Genomic DNA, 18,209 nt, shown 5'->3' with positions numbered 1-18,209 from the left:
GCATCAAGGAATGCAGTTACCACAGATCCTCTCCGCATGCCTGAAGAGACGGGGGAGGCAGGAGGTGCGTGTTCCTAACCGTCCATGCAGCGGTGGGCGGCCAGAGGCTTCTCACCGCCCTCGAGGAGCTGGGCGCTCGTTTTGTGAAGCTACAGGAAAGCCTTGGCCATGGCCACCGTGCGAACGGGACATCTGGGGGGAGCGCTCCTCCTGGACCCAGCTCCGGGCTTAGGTCGTGTACTCCTGGGCAAACCGCTGGCCTGCTTGCGCCTCAGTGCCTTCACCGTGGAAATGGGAGGCACACATGGCGATCGGGCAGGGAGGGGGCTCAGCGGCAGGCTGTCATAGATCGTAAGCGTGTTTTCTGGCTCATACTATGTCCCCAGTAAATGCTAATTGATCTAGAATAACTTTTTTCCTTTCTTAAACTTCTTCATAAGCTTGAGTTTCTTGTCTCTTCTTCAAACTTCTTAAAACTCCCTGGCAATCATCCTACTGTTCCCAGTCTCCTGCTTGCCTTCTCTTTAGACAACTGCTTCATTCTTTATCCTCTTTCCTTAATCCTGAGACCTCCTTACTGGATGCTGGTGATGCCACTTCCTGTTTCAAATGGAATTGTTTTCTTAATTTTATTTTTGGACTGTTCATTGCAGGCATATAAAAATACAATTGTATATTGGTCTTTTATCCTGCAACCTTACTGAAGTTGTTTATTCTGGGGTGTGTCAGTGTGTGTGTGTGTGTTCTTTAGGATTTTCTGTGTACAAAATCATGTCATTGGGAGTAGAGATAGTTTTACTTCTTTCTTAGTCTCTAATATAGATACCTTTGTATATCTTTTTCTTGCCTAATTGCTCTGGCTGGAGCCTTTGGTACAATGTTGAATAAAAGTGGCAAGAGCAGACATTCTTGGGAAAGCTTTTGTTCTTTTACCATTAAGTTTTGTTTTTTTATTGATGCCTTTTGTCAGGTCAAGAAAGTTCCCCTCTGTTCCTAGTTTATTGAGTGTTTTTATCATGAAAGTTTGTAGAATTTTGTGAAATGCTTTCTCTGCATTCACTGAGATGATACTTTTTTCTTGAGTCTAGCGACGTCACGTGACTGACTTTTGTGTTCAACCACGCACCAGGGATTCCTGGTGTAAGTCCCACTTGGTCATGCTGTCTAATTCTTATTGCATGTTGCTGGATGCAGTTAGTGTTTTGTTGAGGATTTTTCCTATATTCATAAGGAATATTGGTCTTTAGCTTTCTTTTCTTAGATATTTTTGTTTGGTTTGTTATCAGAGTAATACTGACCACTTAGAATGTGTTGGGAAGTGTTCCCTACTCTCATTTTAAGGAAGAATTGGTTTTAATTATTCTTTAAATGTTCAGTAGAATTCACCAGTGAACCCACCTGGTCCTCGGCTTTTTTCCAGTAAGTTTTTTGATTATTATTCAAAAGTCTACTTCGAGTTTTTTTTTTCTTTTGTTAGTTTCAGTAGCTTGTGTCTCTAAGAATTTTTCCATTTCATATAAGTGATCTAATTTGTTTTCATACATTTACTATTGCCTTATAATCCATTTGTTTTTGTAAGGTCAGTAATAATGCCCTCCCTATCATTCCTGATTTAAATAATTTTGGTATTTCTCTCTCACTCCCTTTTTTTTGGGGGGGGGTCAAGCTAGCTAAAAATCTGTTAGTTTTGCCAGTCTTTCAAAGAATCAACTTTTTATTTTATTGGTATCCTCTGTTTTTTATTGTCAGTTTTATTTCCGTTCTAATATTTATTAGTTCCTTCATTCTACTTGGGTTTAATTGGTTATTTTTATAGTTTTTTAAAGAAGATGGTTAAGTTATTAATTTGAGATTTTCTTCTTTTTTAATATAGGCATTAACAGCTATAAATTTTCCTCTAAGCAGTGCTTTATCTGCATTTCATAAGTTTTGATAATGTTGCGCCTTTCTTTTCATTCATATAAATGTATTTGCTAATCTCTCTTGTGATTTTTTTCTTTGATCCATTTGTTATTTAGGAGTGTTTCGTTTAATTTCTACATATTTGTGAATTACCCAGTTTCTTCCTATTATTGATTTCTAATTTCATTCCAGTGTGGTTAGAGAACATATATTGATGATTTCAACTTTTTAAAATTTATTGAGACTTGTTTTATCTCTTTACATATGATCTATCCTGGAAGATGTTCCATGTACGCTTGAGAAGAATGTGTCTTCTATTATCATTAGGTAGAGTGTTCTTTAGATGTCTATTATGTCTAGTTGGTTTATAGTATTGTTCAAGTCCTCTATTTCCTTGTTGACCTTTTGTCTAGTTGGTCTATCCATTATTAAAAATGGATATTGAAATCTCCAGCTATGATTGTCAGTGGTATATTGGGGCTCTGTTGTTCGGTATGTATATGTTTATTTTACCTTCATTTATTATTTCTCTAATGCTCTTCCTTTCTTTATGTAGTTTGAGTTCTTGACCCATGTGATTTTTCTTTCTTTCTGAAGAATTTATTTTAACAAAATATTTTGCAAGCAGGTCTGCTGGTGACAGATTCCCTCAATTTTTGTTTATCTAATAAAGTCTTTATTTTCCTTAACCTTTGAAGAATAATTTTGCTTGATACAGAATTTTAGGTTGGTATCTTTTTTCTTTCAACAGTTTAAATATTTCATTTCACTTCTTTCTTGTTTGCATGTTTCTGAAGATAAATATGTATGGGCCTCCTCTCCTCTCCTCTCCTCTCCCTCCCCCTCCCCCTCCCCCTCCCCTTTCCCTTCCCTTCCCTTCCCTTCTTGGTATGTCTCATAAATCTTTTGCTGAAAACTAGACATTTTCATAATGTGGCAATTCTTAAAATCATATTCTCTTCCTATGTTTTGTTGTTTAGTGACTTTTCTAAACTAACTTTGTAAAGTCTGTGTTCTTTGTCATGTATGGCCACTGAAGTCTGATTGGTTATCTTAGTAAACAGCTCATGATCAGACAGAGATTTCCTGAAATGCCTAGAAACAATAGTCTTCTGATCTTTGCTGAGGGGCACCTTGTGTGTATTAGAGCGTTCCTTCAACACATAGCCAGGAAGTTTACAGTCCTATGTTAGCTTTCACTTCCTGCTTGTGACCTTGACCAGAGCCTCAAGGTCAGCCAGAGATGAGAGCTTGGGGCTTTCTCAGGTCTTTTCCTGAGCAAGCACATAGTCCTGGACATGCTCACAGCCCTACACATGCAAGTCGCTGTCTAGATTCCCGGGAATGTGTGGGAGTTTCTCAGAGCCCCTATGGACATCTCATTCCCCAGCTTTTCTCTCTAAACTTTTTAGTTCATCTTTTGTTTGCTACATCTGTTATCCACCTGCTCAGACAGCTAAGATTTTAAACAACAATTGCCTATGATTTTTTCAACAAATGCCTTTTTGACGATAGCCTGTTCTTTGCAAGCTCTGAATTGGTTCAAACAAGACAGCCTGTGAGTGGGGTTTCTCAGAACCATTGGACAGGTCGCACGTGACCATCCTCTGGTTGTGGGGTTTTGAAAGAGTCTGAGCTCTCGCCTGCTCCTTCTAGTGGCTGTCGGCCAGTTGGGTTTTCACCATGATCACAGGCTTTTGTTTTCAAGGCTACTGCAGATGTGGGGGCGGGAGAAGATGCGAATAGGGAAAGTCGAAATGCTACAAAAGTTGGTGTTCATACAGATTCCACCATCTTTCACGCATACGTACTCCCTAGTTTGCTGCCAACCTTAGGTTAATTTCCAGAGTTCTGACACAGTCGATTGTGAAAGTTTTTGCCAGTGTTCTCATTGCTGTTGTGGAGGAGAGGATTTTTGGAGGTCCGCAGTCCACCAGCTCTGCCTCTGACCGTGTGTCAGGTGCACAGTGAGGCACATCAGGAGAGCCCAGAGAATCCAGCCTCTACCCTGCCACTCAGCACAGAAATACGTGTGCAGTAGTTGAGATGCAAGTAGATTTTCCTATCCAAAAGCTTCTTTATTTTTTCAGTTTTGAAGGTTATTGGAACTGCTGGAAACAAGGAGTCTAAACTCACCGTTCTCTCTTCACCCCGAGAACAGTCTTTGAGACGCTGGCGAGGAGGTCGCCACCAGCAGCATTTTTACAGACTCCCTCTGTCCTTTCAGAAAAGGACCAGGCGGGAGGCCGGCCGCGCTTACACTGTGCGCTGGAAGATAACGTCATCTGTTTTCTTTTGCATCACAGGAATTTAACGTGCAAAACGGCGGTTTTACCAGATTGTCGCGCCTCATCTCCTCACACACCAAAATGCACAAAATCGAGACCCCATTCTTCACCTTGTAGAGTCTATTCAAGGAGCGATTTCGAAAACATGTTCAGACCTTGTTCAAGTGAGTATTCGTGAACAAGTAACGCTAACAGTAGATGTTACTTCCGTTTATTTAGTAGGTCCCAGACTCTGTAACAAGGGTTCACGTGTCATTTAATTCTCGCAATAAAGCAACGACATAGGTTCTATTATTGCCTGTCCCTCTTTTATTAATGGGGACACCGAGACACAGGTTGATTAAGTCACTTGCCCCAAAGTTGCATAGTTGTTATGTGGTGTGGTGGGTCGCGATTTGAATCCAGACAGCATGAGTCTAGAATCCCCGGACGTTAGTTACTATGTTTCTCCTTACTCGATACACTTTATTTTCTAAGTAGTTTTTGGTTCACAGAAAAATGGAGCTGTGGCACAGGGGAGGGTCCGCCCACCCCTTTCTGGCCTGGCCCTGGTTCCCCAGGTCGTTAATGTCTTGCTTCAGCAAGGTGCATTTGTACTGTCCGTGAGCCGCCATTGGTACATTATTGTTAAGTGAAGTCTCCAGTTTACGTCCAAGCTCACTCTGTGTCGTACATTCTCTGGGTTTTGATAAATGTGTAAATACACGCGTCCACTGTCACAGCATCATACAGAACAGTTTCACCGCCCTAAAAATATCCTATGCTCCACCTGTTCCTCTCCCTCTCGCCCCCTAACCCCTGGCAACATGCATGTTTTTACCGCCTCCGTAGTTCTGCCTTTTTCAGAATGCCATAGTGTTGGAATCATACAGTGCGTAGCCTTGCAGACTGGCTCCTTTCACTTCGCAATATATGCACTTAAGCCTCCTTCGTGTCTTTTCATGGCGTGTTAGCTCATTTCTTTTTATCTCTGAATAATATTCTCTCGTTTGGATGCACCGCAGTCTAGTTGTCTGTTCAGTGCTGAAGGACGGGCAATCATGAGTAAAGCTGCTGTAGATATTTGCGTACAGGTTTTTGTGTGGACATAAGTTTTCAGCTAATTTGGATCACTCGGTTTTAAAGCAGTGAAATTTGACATTGTTTCCCAAAAGTATATGTCTTTTCATTTGTTCATTCATTGGCTTGCCCCTTCCTTTCTTTCTCGCTTCAGATGTGAAGTACCTTGTTTCCTTTTTAAACGCTTTTTTGCTTTTTGTTTGTTTCAGTTTGAATAGTTTCTATTGACCTGACTTCGCAGTCACTAGTCCTTTCTTCTACCACGTATAGTCTGCTGCTAAGCAAATCCAATGAGTTCTTCAGTTCTGATATTATATTTTTAATTTCTAGCTTTTTATATGATTTAAAAAAATAGTTTCCATTTCCCTGCTGAAAGCCCGCACATGCTCAGCATGTTGTCACTGTTCTTGTAATCTCTTTAACATATGTGCCATTCTTGGTTTAAATACCTGTTCATCTCCCACCTGCTCTCTCTGTGGGTCTTCTGGTGACTGCCTTTGCTCTCAATTAGGTTGCCTTTTTTTTATTCCACTTGTCTTGCAATTTTAAAAAGATTTAAGACCATTCATTTGGGTAAGAAGCAGTAGAGACAGCAGTAATGAGTATTCGCCACCAGCAAAAGGAATGCCCCTTCCTCTCTCAGGCTTCTGGGGAGACGGGCCGGCTCGGTTTAATCTCTAGGTCGAGCCATGTGTGGACTTGGTTGCGTTTTCGGGTAGAATTAGGTGGCCACTGGTTCCAGACGCCTCCCTTCAGCAGCTCTGAGGTCTGAGCCCTGGCGAGACTCCACAGGTCTCTGGTCCAGTCCCGCTGCCAGCTGGCCTCCTGGGGGAGCTGTGTGCTTGACAGCCCACCTGCCATTTTGGACGGGTCCTGGGGAGCTCTCTGCCCTGGCTCCCGCCTCCAGTCTGCAGTGGGCTGCTGAGGCGCACTCAGTGAAGGCCCCATCGGCTTCAGAGAAACTGGGCTCAGCTCCCGCTCTGTCCTCGGCCTTTGGTGAGCCCGCTTGCAGAAGACTCTGTGTGCCTGGGCATGTCACGCAGCTCTGTGCCCCACCTCCAGCTTTGGGTGCCATACGCGCACGCGCGAGGGTCCGTGAGGGCGGCGCCGGGTGCTGACGTGCTCTCCGGCGAGGCTCCCAGGCTGAGAGTCCAGCGCGCCAGCCCTCGTGTGGCTGCTAGCGGTGGTTTTTCTCCTCGCCCCGGTGCGGTGCGGTGCGGAGTGAGCCCGCTCTCCTCCCCGCGCCTCTGCGGGGATGGGCGGGGCCTCGGGTCCTTTGTCTGAGGAACGGCTGGTCCGTTCTGGACTTTATCTCCTTTGGATCCTCTGTTCTCCGATGGGCTTTGAAACCCATCTTTTAAAGCTTATCTCATTTGTTCCCTCCTCGTTCGAGCAAGAGTGACAGTCTGTTGTGACTTTCCATGTCCTAGATGGATGGCGATGACATCAATCTGTGCTCCCACTAGCAGGTTTATACAGAGTTCCGTGACCGCTTTTGTTTGATATCCCGGAAGTTGCAGAGGGCACGTGAAAGAAGGTTTTCCTTCGAGTAATTTCAAATAGTTTCAAATGAACATTTTCTGATACTTTTAAATTAAGAACTTTCAGCTATAAAGATGAGGCTTCTTGGAAAGCAACTAAAAGTGTACATGAAAATTCCGAGAAAGGATTTCAAGATAGAGACGTAAATGGACAAGAGGGATCCCTCCGTGAACCGGAGCAGGGAGGGGCTTCCAGGCGGGACGGGCGGCGGGAGGAGCGTGTTTACCGGCCGGTGCTGGTTCACGCGGCTCCCTCACTGAGTCGGCTGCTCCTGAGGCTCCACGTGGCAGCAGTGGAGGGACCCCTGCACTTCTGAGCCCCTTTTCCTCACCCTCTGCCAAGCCCCTGCTCCCTGCCTGCCCTCTCCCAGGGGAGCCTCTGGCCAGAGCGCCTGCTCGTGGCCTCTCCGGGTGGCCTCTTGACTTCCTCACGGCATGGCGGCTGGTGTGGGCATCTTAAGGGACCAGGTGGAAGCTGTCATCCCTTTTGTGACCTCTGTCAGCTCTGCCCTAGTCACAGCCCACAGAGACTTAAGACGAAGGAACGTACACCTCACTTTTTGATGCGGTGGGTGGGGGGGTGCTGCTAACGTGACGGCCTGTAGTGGGGAACTCGAGGACGCTGTCCCGGGAAACACCCTATCTGCCGCATGCTCCGATGTTGTTTCTCAGCGGAGAGCGTCACCCCCGACCCCGCCACCACGCCAGACACAGGAACTTTATCCTCTTCCGCCACCTCGCCCTGCTCACCGGCCGAAGGTTCCGTAGACGCCGCCTTGTCTACCTTACCGACCCTTTCATGCCCCCGCTTTTCGCTGCGTGACCACCACTTTCGCGACGCCGCCTGGAACGCTTGCCGGAGCAGGCCGTGATTCCCCAGCCCGCCTCGTGCCTCCCTTCTCCCCGCATGCTGTTCCTCTCCCACGCGATAGCCATGAAGTTTGAGAATGAAGCTCGGGGTACGGCAAAGCCGCGTGCCGTGCCATAACCAGAGCGCAAAGCGTGAGGCCAGGCCCACCATGATTTGGCTCCTTCCGACCTTCGCAGTCTCGTCGCCTGGCTGCCGCCTCCCCTGCTTGTCCTGCCTCCTCCTCCCGCCTAGGGCGGCTGTCCTCCGCGGCACCCCTCACTGCCAGGCCTCTGCTCTCAGCATCTCCACGTTGCAGCTGAAGTGTCACCTCTTCCCTCTAAGAGGCTTCTCTTGAGAACTTGCCCCCCGTCACCCCTCCTCTGGGTCTCCTGTGTGTCCGGTTACGTATCCCTCGCCCTCCAGGAGGCTGTGGGCGTTGTGAGTGAGTGGCATCCCCAGCCCCCGTCGTAGGCCTTGTGTGTGCTCAGCCCTCAGTGACTGAGCGCAGAGGGTGAGCATCGCTGATGGCCAGCGTGGCCCCGAGGAAGGACGGAAGTGGTCCCCAGGACCCGCCACACTGCTGCTTGTGAGCAGTGTGACTGTGGGGCCCCGACACGGTCCTAGTTCTGCCACGTCAGACAGAAAACAGCTCAGGGAAGCTTACAGCTGCGAGGAAGTCCCTCAGGGCCTTCTGGGTGAGTCCAGGTTGGCGCACTGAGAGTCTCTTTTCAAGTCTGTAATTTGGCCCAGATCACCCCAAGACTAAAGCCGTGTCCATCCTCATGCCAGGAGGGGTCACCAGCTTGGAAGGGAAATTCTACACACCCTTCCCTAGCTCCTGCTTGCGAATAAGTTTACGAAAGATGAGGCAATGTTAAAGACATTTAATATTCATTGAGGACTTACCATGTAAGACAGAACTACTAATAAACCTTTGCAAGCTTATAAATAAATATAAGAGATTTATGAAACTACCATTATTCTTAGCCTCCTCTTTCCCTAGTAGGTTATAAAATATCAGAATAGATAATCATATCTTCAAGCTCATAATCCCGCTTGGCACTATGAGCTGATTTGTAGCTTCTGTATTTACTTATGTTATTTCTACCTCGTTCCTACAGTTTTCATCTTAGGTAGCGGGGTGAGAGGCCTGTGTTGTATCAGCTCTCCTTTGGTGACACGGGGGACCCTGGACCTAATGCACTATAGCTGGGACACCACCCCTTTTCCTCCCAGGAGGGGCACGCCCTCTGGAAGCTCATTTTGAGCACTCTAAACATTCTTCTACTACCTTTTAGGGTCAAGCCTGTCTCATTTCTTCCTTGTCTTTGAAAGGGAAATGATCTAGATTTAAGAATTACATGGTTTTCCCTCAAAAATTGGCAAGAAGATACTAAATAAATATGATATTTTAAAGACTGATTTGAAATGAAATCGATTCTTAACCGTTTTACTCCAGTATCCCTGTTTTTCACTTGTAGTGACATGTGTCTCCTATAGGGAAGATTATCTTTGCCATGTTTTTTCTTTCTAATGTTATTACTGTCATTTTACATTGATCAGATTTCAGAGGTGAAAAAGTGACTGCAGATCTGCTATTGCAAGTCATCTGATGTTTAGATGTAGAAACCTGGATACCGTAGACACTCTGTTTCGGAAGGTTGTTTGATCCTAATACACAGTGAGATGGTTTAGTACCTTAGCTTTAAGCGCATTTAATAAATTGCTGTTTCTCTTTTACAGCCACAGATATTGCAAATCCAATACTGTCCTTCTTAGATATTAAACGGATTTTATTTCAAAAAATTACCGATAAAGGAGATGAGTTGAAAAAAGCCTTCCAGCTGCTCGATCCCGGCCACAACATGACGGTGTCCAGGAGTGAGCTGAGAAGAATCATCACCACCTTCCTGGTGCCTCTCACCAGAGAGCAGTTTCAAGACGTGCTCACCCAGGTACAGTCTGGATAACGACCTCAAATAACCCGACTGTGGAGAAGAGCAGGTGACCCTGACTTTCCCCTGTCGTCCCAAGCGAGCAGTTAAAGTTTTATTTCTCACAAGCCGCTTAATTAAATTCTGGCCGATTGGGCACAGTCGACAGGTACCCGGGTCGCATTTTGCACGCAGCACCGTTCCAGTCATTTTCTTTTCGTTTTTTTATAAGGCTTTCAATGTATAACGTATTTGGTTAGCTTATATTTTGGAAGTTAGTACAGATGCTCCTTGACTTACGTTGGGGTTACGTCCCAAGAAACCCATCTTAAGTTGAAAACATCTGAAGTCCAAAATGCATTTAAGATCCCTAACCTACTGCGCACCGTGGCTCAGCCCGGCCCACCTTGAATGTGCTCAGGACATGTGCATCTGCCTGCGGTTGGGCAGAACCTCCCACACCGCGAACGAGCATGCTCTAGAGCTTCGGGGTTTGGCCTCGTGACCACGTGGCCTGCTGGGAGCTGCGGCTGGTGCCCCCGCCCAGCGTCACAGGGGAGCGTCACTAGGGAGTGTCACTAGCCCGGGAACAAGGTCGAAATTCAAAGTATGGATTCCACTGGATGCACACTGCTTTTGCATCTTCGTGCAGCGCAAGTCCGGGGCCATCTGTTTTTGGGCATTTGCTCCTACATCAAGTGGTTGCTGAGCATCTGCTGTATGCTTGACCCGGGGCAGAGTAATAAGCTGCTGGCGTCCTTGAGGGGACCCCAGTTCAGCAACGGGTCTCTGGAAGCTTGAGGTGCTAGGACAAGGCCGATTACAGGGTGGCATAGGAGTTAGAGGAGGGAGCATGAGCTAAAAATGAGGTGTGGCAGTCCAGGAAGGCTTTTGGGAGGAAGGGGTATTTTGCCCTAGGGGATATACTCCTCCATATAAATATGTACACATTTATATCTATATTTATTTCTATATCGATTTTTCTGCATACTGAGAGCTGTGACTTCACACCAATACCGCCGATTCTAATCCAGCGCCTCGGGATTCATTCTAGCGTCCTCGCTTTCTACCCTCGTGACTAGCACAGTGAGAAGCCGGGCTTCTGTTCCTAGCCCGCTTCCCTACTGGATCGGTCTCCCTGGCAGGCGACTCACCCGGCCTTCAGCACTCTGCCTCCCCACCCTAGGGTACCACGGCTCCCCCGACGCTGCAGACACCGTTATCCTCTGTCCTGCCTCATGATTTAGGACCGAATCGTTAGGGAACAGACAGGGAAGGAAAGAGGGAGAGCTTTTTTCTTCTTCTTTTTAAAAAAATGTTTCTACTTCCGGAACTTCACAAACAGTACATACTGATTCGTGTGGCACTCTTTATTGTACTACATTTGAAATAAAAGCTTTATTCGGATATAATTTATGTATCATGAAATTCGCCATTTAAAAATATGTGAGTGGTTTCTAACATATTCACAACATAACGCCACCATCAGCGCTTTCTACTTCCAGGACGTTTTCATCACCCCGAAAAGAACGGCGTCTTCGTTCGCAGTCACTCCTTCCCCCGCCCCGGCACCGTTGATCTACCTGCGGTCACAACAGAGGCGCCTGTTCTGGACATCTCACATAAATGGAATAACACAATATGTGACATTTTGTGTCTGGCTTCCTCCATTTAGCATAATGTTTTCAAGGTTCATCCACGTTGTAGCGTGACTCAGTAATTCGTTCTTTTTTATGGCTGAATAATACTCCATCGTATGGCTAGGCCACCTTTAATGGACTTTGGCTTGTTTTGAACAATGCTGCTATGAACATTCATGTACCGACATGTTTTCCTTTCTCTCGGGTACATACCTAAGAGTGGAATTGCTGTGTCATATGGTAACGTTCTTTTGCTTTTAAAGAACATTTGTCTGTGCAAACAGTGTATCCGCTTTCTCATAGGTTTGTACCAAATGGAGAGTTAAAATATTATTTCCTGCTAATGTCTCCCTATATTCATGATCTAATGTTAATTTAAAAATTTGACAATCTTCCCAAGCTAATCAGCTATGCAGGAAGAGGAAAAGTACAGAAAATGCGAAATGTGTATCTGTTTTTAAAAGCTACATCTGTTTTTAAGAGAAGTCACTGAGAACTGTAGAACTTCATTTGATTTTTAAGATTTTTTAAAAAGGGGTCCTGGTGGTGTATCTTGAACGATAGGCGTGCTGTTCTAGGACCTTGAGCTCCTGTGACCCACGTGTCAATCAAGGAGGCTGGAGTGTGGTGTGGTGACCAGGAGGCCAAGTTTGTGGGGATGAAGGGCGGGGCTTCTCTTCCTGTTCCCTGGAGTCCACAGTGTGTGTGACTTTTTCTCGATCTTTTAATGACTAATCCATGTGGTGATATAAACTCTCTTTTCCAACCGTTAATGTAAGCCTAACTGCAAATGTATAAAACTGGTAAAATATTTCATGAGCATTTCCCCCATTTTAGAAAAGAATTATAGTGAATTTACTTTAGCTTATCTTTATTTCAAGAACAATGTCAAGCATGTCTGAATGTCAGAGTGTTTTGATAATTGATCAAGGCCTGTACCTTAGTTTCCATTAATAGTAATGAAATTAAAAAAAATGTGGTCTCAGTCTCTGAATATTAATATAAACATTTTAAAAGGAGTTGAATTGGTAAATGGATTCCAGATTCAATCTGGTCCCAGTGGTTCCACCATGTAGGGAAAGAAGTCTTTGAAGATATTTATCAGCGTGATGGGCAGTGATTTACAAACTACCCTCCTTCAGTCCCAGTCTAAGAATTTGCTTTCAGCAACTCATCTGTGGGCAGTTTTGACTCTCAAACTTACTTACTTACTTAATTAATTAATTAATTTATTGGCTGGAGTCACAGATATTGAAAAGGCGAGTTCTTAGCAGGACCTGTCCTTTTGGACTCACATCTTTGGTTGTCTAAGGGACTTAGTTTTGGGGACTGGTCAATGCAAAATTGTATCTGCCATATTAGAATTTGCATTAGACCATAAATAATAATATGAAATGTGACAAAACCTTCAATAGGTTAATGGATTTTCTCTTTCTTTTCTTTCTTTCTTTCTTTCTTTCTTTCTTTCTTTCTTTCTTTCTTTCTTCTTCTTTTTTCTTTTCTCTCTCTTTTTTTTTTTTCACAGGCAGGGTGGTTAGTGTGATGAGGTGGACTTGGGCTCTGGAGTCAGAGATGACTGGTACTTCCTGGCAGTGCTACACAGGGAGGTCACACCTCTGTTCTGTGAAATGCAGAAAATTCGAGCCCCTCACAAGGTGGTTTTGGGGGCTAGATAATTAACTCACGTAAAACACAGGAGTGGCACCTGTGCCTGCCCACAGACTACGAGCTCTGCAGATGTTTCGTTCCTGCTCATGTACTCTGGTCACCGCCATAACCAAGAGGGCGTCTGGTCTTGGCATTGCACATCCTGTAAGATTAGGGAGACTTTGCAGTGTCTACCCAAAATTATGTCTCCTAAACATGCCCCATCAGAAAGAGAAGTCATGGGTGGACTTTCCGGGGAGAATCGTCACACTCTTCCTCTGGCTCCTTTTCCTACTTACACATGTTTTAAATAGCAAAGAGAAATTTGTCCTTTGGGGAAGAATGACGTGACCGTGCTGGGCTCTGAGGCTGGAATTTGAAGTGCTAAGTGAATGTCAGACTCGACTGTGGATTTGGGAGCCTTTCAGTACACATGGGAAATTGTACTTTGTGTATCTGCGTAAAGCTTAATAAAATATGTTTATGTTGATTATATATTTATCTTACCTTTAGTTTCATAATCTTTTTTGAAGGGAAACAATTATTTTCATTTACAAAAAATTTTGACTTTAACTTAAAAGTAATTTCAAACCTCCTGAAAATTTTTAAGAAAAATAAGACTAGTACAAATAGTTACCTGTATGGTATAGATAATACTTAGGAACCCTTTACCCAGATTTGCCAGTTATGAACATTTAACCTCATCTGCTTCTCCTGTGATCTTTGTGTGTGTGTGTGTGTGTGTGTGTGCGCGCGCGCGCGCATGCGTGTTTGCGCGTGTGCGCTTACAAACAATACTATACACAATACACGTGATGTATACATATTTTTTTCTGAACCATTTGAGGGGAAGTTGGTTATATCATGTTTCTTTACTTCTAAATACTTGCATGTATTTCCTAAGAATAAGAACTATTCTTTTATATAATCACAGCACAATAATCAACTTCATTAAATTAAGTGTTGAGAAAATTATTTCTTCTACAGACTGTATTGACTCACTTGACCCACTAATGTCCTTTATAGAATTTTAAATTTAGAAATAACTTTTTCTACCTTAAAAGTATATCAATGTAGAGAAAGTTTACATGACACTAAGAGATTACAATTCTGCTGGGCCTCAGCCTCTTAGGAACTATATCTTCATATTATATATTTATGCATATATAATATATGTTATACACAATGCATATTAACATACAAATATAGAATATATATCGGAATATATTTCTACGAATTTAACTTTATATTTTAGGTAGATCTAGATTTTAGATAATTTTGTAGACAACTCGTTGACTTATAATCGAGCACAGACTGGCATCGTGCTGTTTGAGCTTGGTTTGCTGAGGCTGCGTGTCAGCTCAGACACCTGCCGTACGTAGCTGTGGTTAGCAGATACCCATCCCACTGGTGGTACCCCGCCTTACATCGTGGAACCTCCTGTGCTATCCACTGCCTTGTTCTGAATTCTCTGACGGGCTGCCATTCCTCTTGTTTACCTGTAGATCCCCCTCACCAGCTCTGGCGCCATTCCGTACCTTGAATTCCTGTCCAGGTTTGGCGGAATTGACCTAAATATAAACGTTATAAAGAGGTAAGTGTTGTTGTCGTTTTTTTTCTTTCGCTCGTAGGAGAATGTGAAATTGGCAATGATGAGAGATAGACAAAAGGTCATTGGCGCCAATCACATTGGCAGATGTAAATGGAATGTGTTGGTAGAACATCCCCCCGTAGAACTTAGTAGCGCTAATCCTCAGCTGAAGTTTATTTAGAGAAGATTCCAGCATCTATACAGGATATACTTAAGAAGACGGGAAACGATACTGTATTAAAAATGGAAACATAGCAAATGAAAGTCAGATTAACATTTTATGTGCAATGTATTTCAGATTTAGAAATAGTTAATTTTAACTTTGACGTAAAAGTATTAAGATGCCAAATTTGTTTATTTTTATACATTTTTTAAAATGTCTTTCATTGGAAAGAGCATAGTTTTGTAGCTGGAAATTAAACATTTAAAAAAAGGTCTTTGTATGAGCCCTCTTATAAAAATTTCATAGCTTTAGTATAAGCGTGGGGCTCATTTGCTTTCTGTGCAAAGTGAGAGTGTTAAAGGATGAACTTTAATTCTCTCGGCTGTAAAGTTTTTCATTCTAGTTTATGATTTATGAAATATTATTCTAATAAAAAATTATTCAGATTATCTATTTCAAATGACCAAACCTCATTTTTTTCAGGAATTGTGTAAACAATTATAAGAATTAAATTTGGTCCCGAAATATTAGGACATTTGGGTATTAAAGCTTTTGTGATTGACTCAATCACGGATGCAGCTTAGGTGTGAGAATTAGTGTGGCAGGAGGAGGGGAAACAGGGAGCTGCTGTCCAATGGGTATAGAATCTCAGTTTTGTAAGGTGAGAAAATTCCAGAGATCAGTTGCACAATAATGTGAATGGGGCACAACATTTTATGTACTGAACTGTACATTAAAATGGTCAAGATGGTAAATTTTTTGTTATTTCCTTTTTACCACAGTTAAAAAAAAAATTAGTGTAGCAGTTCCAACAAGACTGACAAAGTATGATCCCCTGCATGATCTGGGACTTCGCCATGCTCTGTTTAGTTGATGCTTAGTAAGTGGTGGACTAAGATATGTCCAGGCTCATTCAAAAGAGTGGCTCGTTCTCTAGACTGCACACTCGTGTCTTAACCTAAACATCACCATATGCAGGGTAAGGTTTTTGGGTGGGCGGGCAGTAACCTCATTTGATATTCTTTGTTGAAAAAGCTAAACAACGAGAAAAACTGAAAGCCGGAGAGTTGTGGAGTTTGTGTGGGGTGTGTGTGTGTGTGTGTGTGTTATTTGTGAAACATTGGTCTAATAATTTTAGAAGAAAAGGATCATAAGTTACTTCCTGAAACATAAAAAGCTATATTTTTATACTAATTTTGAAAAGTTTCTAAATTTGAAGCTAAATTCTCTTTATTGTTTGAGATGATGCATTATAGTGAATGGAGATTTCTCTTTTTAGTAGCATAGTAGGGTATATCTATAAACAGTACTTCTACTGAAAACTAAAATGCTGGTTAAAAGGTAAAATATTTTAATATATTACTGAGCTGGTAAGAAAGTAGCTAATCCCCAGAGGCTAAAAATGAGGGGAAAATTGGAATTCAAAAAAGTGAGCATTCTAAAAAGCCAGCTATTGTCTTGAGGGCATTGACCAAATCCTGGTGAATTTGTGTGTCAGTTTTGTTGGCTATTTGGAGTGAAGGGGATAAGAAACAAAGCCTAGAGGGTCTGCCCGAGGTGGAGAAACCTAACAGAAGACCAATATATACAACGTTGGGACAGCTCTGCCCTCAGTGAGGATCAATTACAAACACAGACCTGCACCACAGAAGGCGCAACGAGGAAACCTCCCCGTTTTAACAAAGGCGTTGGGTGAATAGCCTTGATTTTCATGTAAGTCTGTGCCTGAAATGATGCTACTTGTGTGGTTTGAAAAGTCTCAGGCTAGGAATTTACTTAAAACTGGTCTTGGACTGGGTATGCCCTTCCATAAGGAATACATCTTCAACCTAGCCCTTAAAGAATGTCCATGGATAAAGTACCAAGTAACACTAGACCACAAAATTCTTGAAAGCATATAAAGAGACAAACAGTGAGGACTGCAAACCAATAGAAACAATATCCAGTAGAATATTGAAACTATCAGGTGCAGAATCAAAAAGTAGTATTTTAATATGCTTAAAGAAAGGAAAGAATGGATTCAACATACGGATACAAAACAAGAGGCAATAATAATAAAGATTCGAAGAGCAAAAAATGAAATTTCTGGTACTGACAGATATAATAATTGTCATTGGATGGGTGAAAATAGTGGATTAAACACAGCTGAAAAGAGCATTTGTGGAGTGGAACATAAATCTGAAGAAAGTATCCAGAGCGCAGCACAGAAAGACAGAGAGATACAAAACATGGAGGACAGGAATAAGACATGGAAGATGGAAAGAAAAGGCCTAACATACTTCTCGTTGGATTTCCAGATGTGTCAGAGAAAGAGCAGGGCAGAGACAATATTCGAAAAGATAATGACTGAGACTCTCAAGCCAGATAATAAAAAGAAATGCACATCTGGACGTATCACAGTGAAACTACAGGACATCGAGATTGAAGAGAAACTTAAAGACAGCGAGGAGGAGGACAGAATCGACGTCAGAGGAGTGACGATCAGACTGACAGTGATGCCCGAACAGTGACAGTGAAAGGTATAAGATAGTGGAACTATCTCTTCAGTATGCTGAAATAAAATATTTGCCACCTTGCAATTCTATACTCTATTTGTAAGAATAAGAATCAGAGCTTTTCCTCTGGGAATCCCTCTCCTCTTCTTGCCATAGTATGTGGATATCGATAACAGAGTATTTGGAAAAGGGACAAACAGCTGGCGGCGTCGTTTGTGGCGTTCAGGTTTACCTTTCAACTGGGTTTCGTATACTTCACACTATCTCATCTAAGAATAACAGGCCGCCTTTGTACTCACCGAATTATCAGGTCATTGGACTTGGACTAAATCTTAGGATGTTGACTGAGTTGCAGCCCGAGTTCCCCGGATGTGTGGTGGCGGGACTTATTATTCTGGTCATAGCACTTCCCATCTGGACATGTGGTTTGAGAGGTCACGTTTTCTGTCAGCCAGAACTTGCTGCCTTTGACGACACAGAGTGAACACAACACAGACGTGTTATACCACCTGTTCTGGCCTGGACATCTGAGCTTTACTAGAACGGTCTTAAAAGGCACCATAGAGGCAGTTCCCGAATGCCCTACAGTGGTCGATTAAGTCGAGAGCAGCATGGAGTTAAAGAGGACGTTTTGCTTCTAAAGACATTGAAGACTTGGAATGATATCCAAAAGTCTGTGCCTCTGAGTGTATGAAAGCTGGTAAGGACAAAATGTGCAACTATTTTTGTATCTAGCATAGAAGACCTCACACCATCTATAGTAACGGTAGTATCATCATCAACCCTTCAAACATCCAAGGAATTTTTCTATTTAAAATGAGTAAATTGAACGTTTTTGCTTCTGATGGACACATAGGACATTTCTGCATATAGACTGAGTGTCTTCTGCATATTAAATAATCCATATGGCACTTGGCTCCAGGCTACCTCCCTAAAAAATAACTACAACCTTCCATATATAAAACAATCAAAACATTTTAGTCGAAGTTTTTAAAAGCTTTTTGAGCATCACACAAGATGACTCACCACAGAGTTGTGAAGAGCTTACTGAGGAGCCTGAGAATTATATTGAGGTTAAATTCATTCACAAGGACCATAT

At 43.1% G+C, this 18,209-nt stretch overlaps 1 protein-coding gene across 7 annotated transcripts in view; it reads left to right on the top strand.

Moving 5' to 3' along the window:
- EFCAB6 (EF-hand calcium binding domain 6) overlaps positions 1–18,209 on the top strand; it is a 173,582-nt gene that overhangs the window by 10,783 nt on the left and 144,590 nt on the right. For 6 of the 7 annotated variants that reach the window (XM_016135757.2, XM_036237626.1, XM_036237627.1 and 3 more), the window contains 3 exons: positions 4,209–4,354; positions 9,384–9,595; positions 14,367–14,455. In XM_016135757.2, the coding sequence (XP_015991243.2) occupies positions 4,209–4,354; positions 9,384–9,595; positions 14,367–14,455 (447 nt within the window). Of the gene's footprint in view, positions 1–4,208; positions 4,355–8,108; positions 8,336–9,383; positions 9,596–14,366; positions 14,456–18,209 lie in introns of those variants that run through there. The other variant, XM_036237630.1, reaches the window with a different exon arrangement.

The sequence above is a fragment of the Rousettus aegyptiacus genome, unplaced genomic scaffold, assembly GCF_014176215.1.
Source record: "Rousettus aegyptiacus isolate mRouAeg1 unplaced genomic scaffold, mRouAeg1.p scaffold_m13_p_2, whole genome shotgun sequence".
NCBI classification, from domain to species: Eukaryota; Metazoa; Chordata; class Mammalia; order Chiroptera; family Pteropodidae; genus Rousettus; species Rousettus aegyptiacus.
This window is presented reverse-complemented; position numbering and strand designations above follow the sequence as displayed.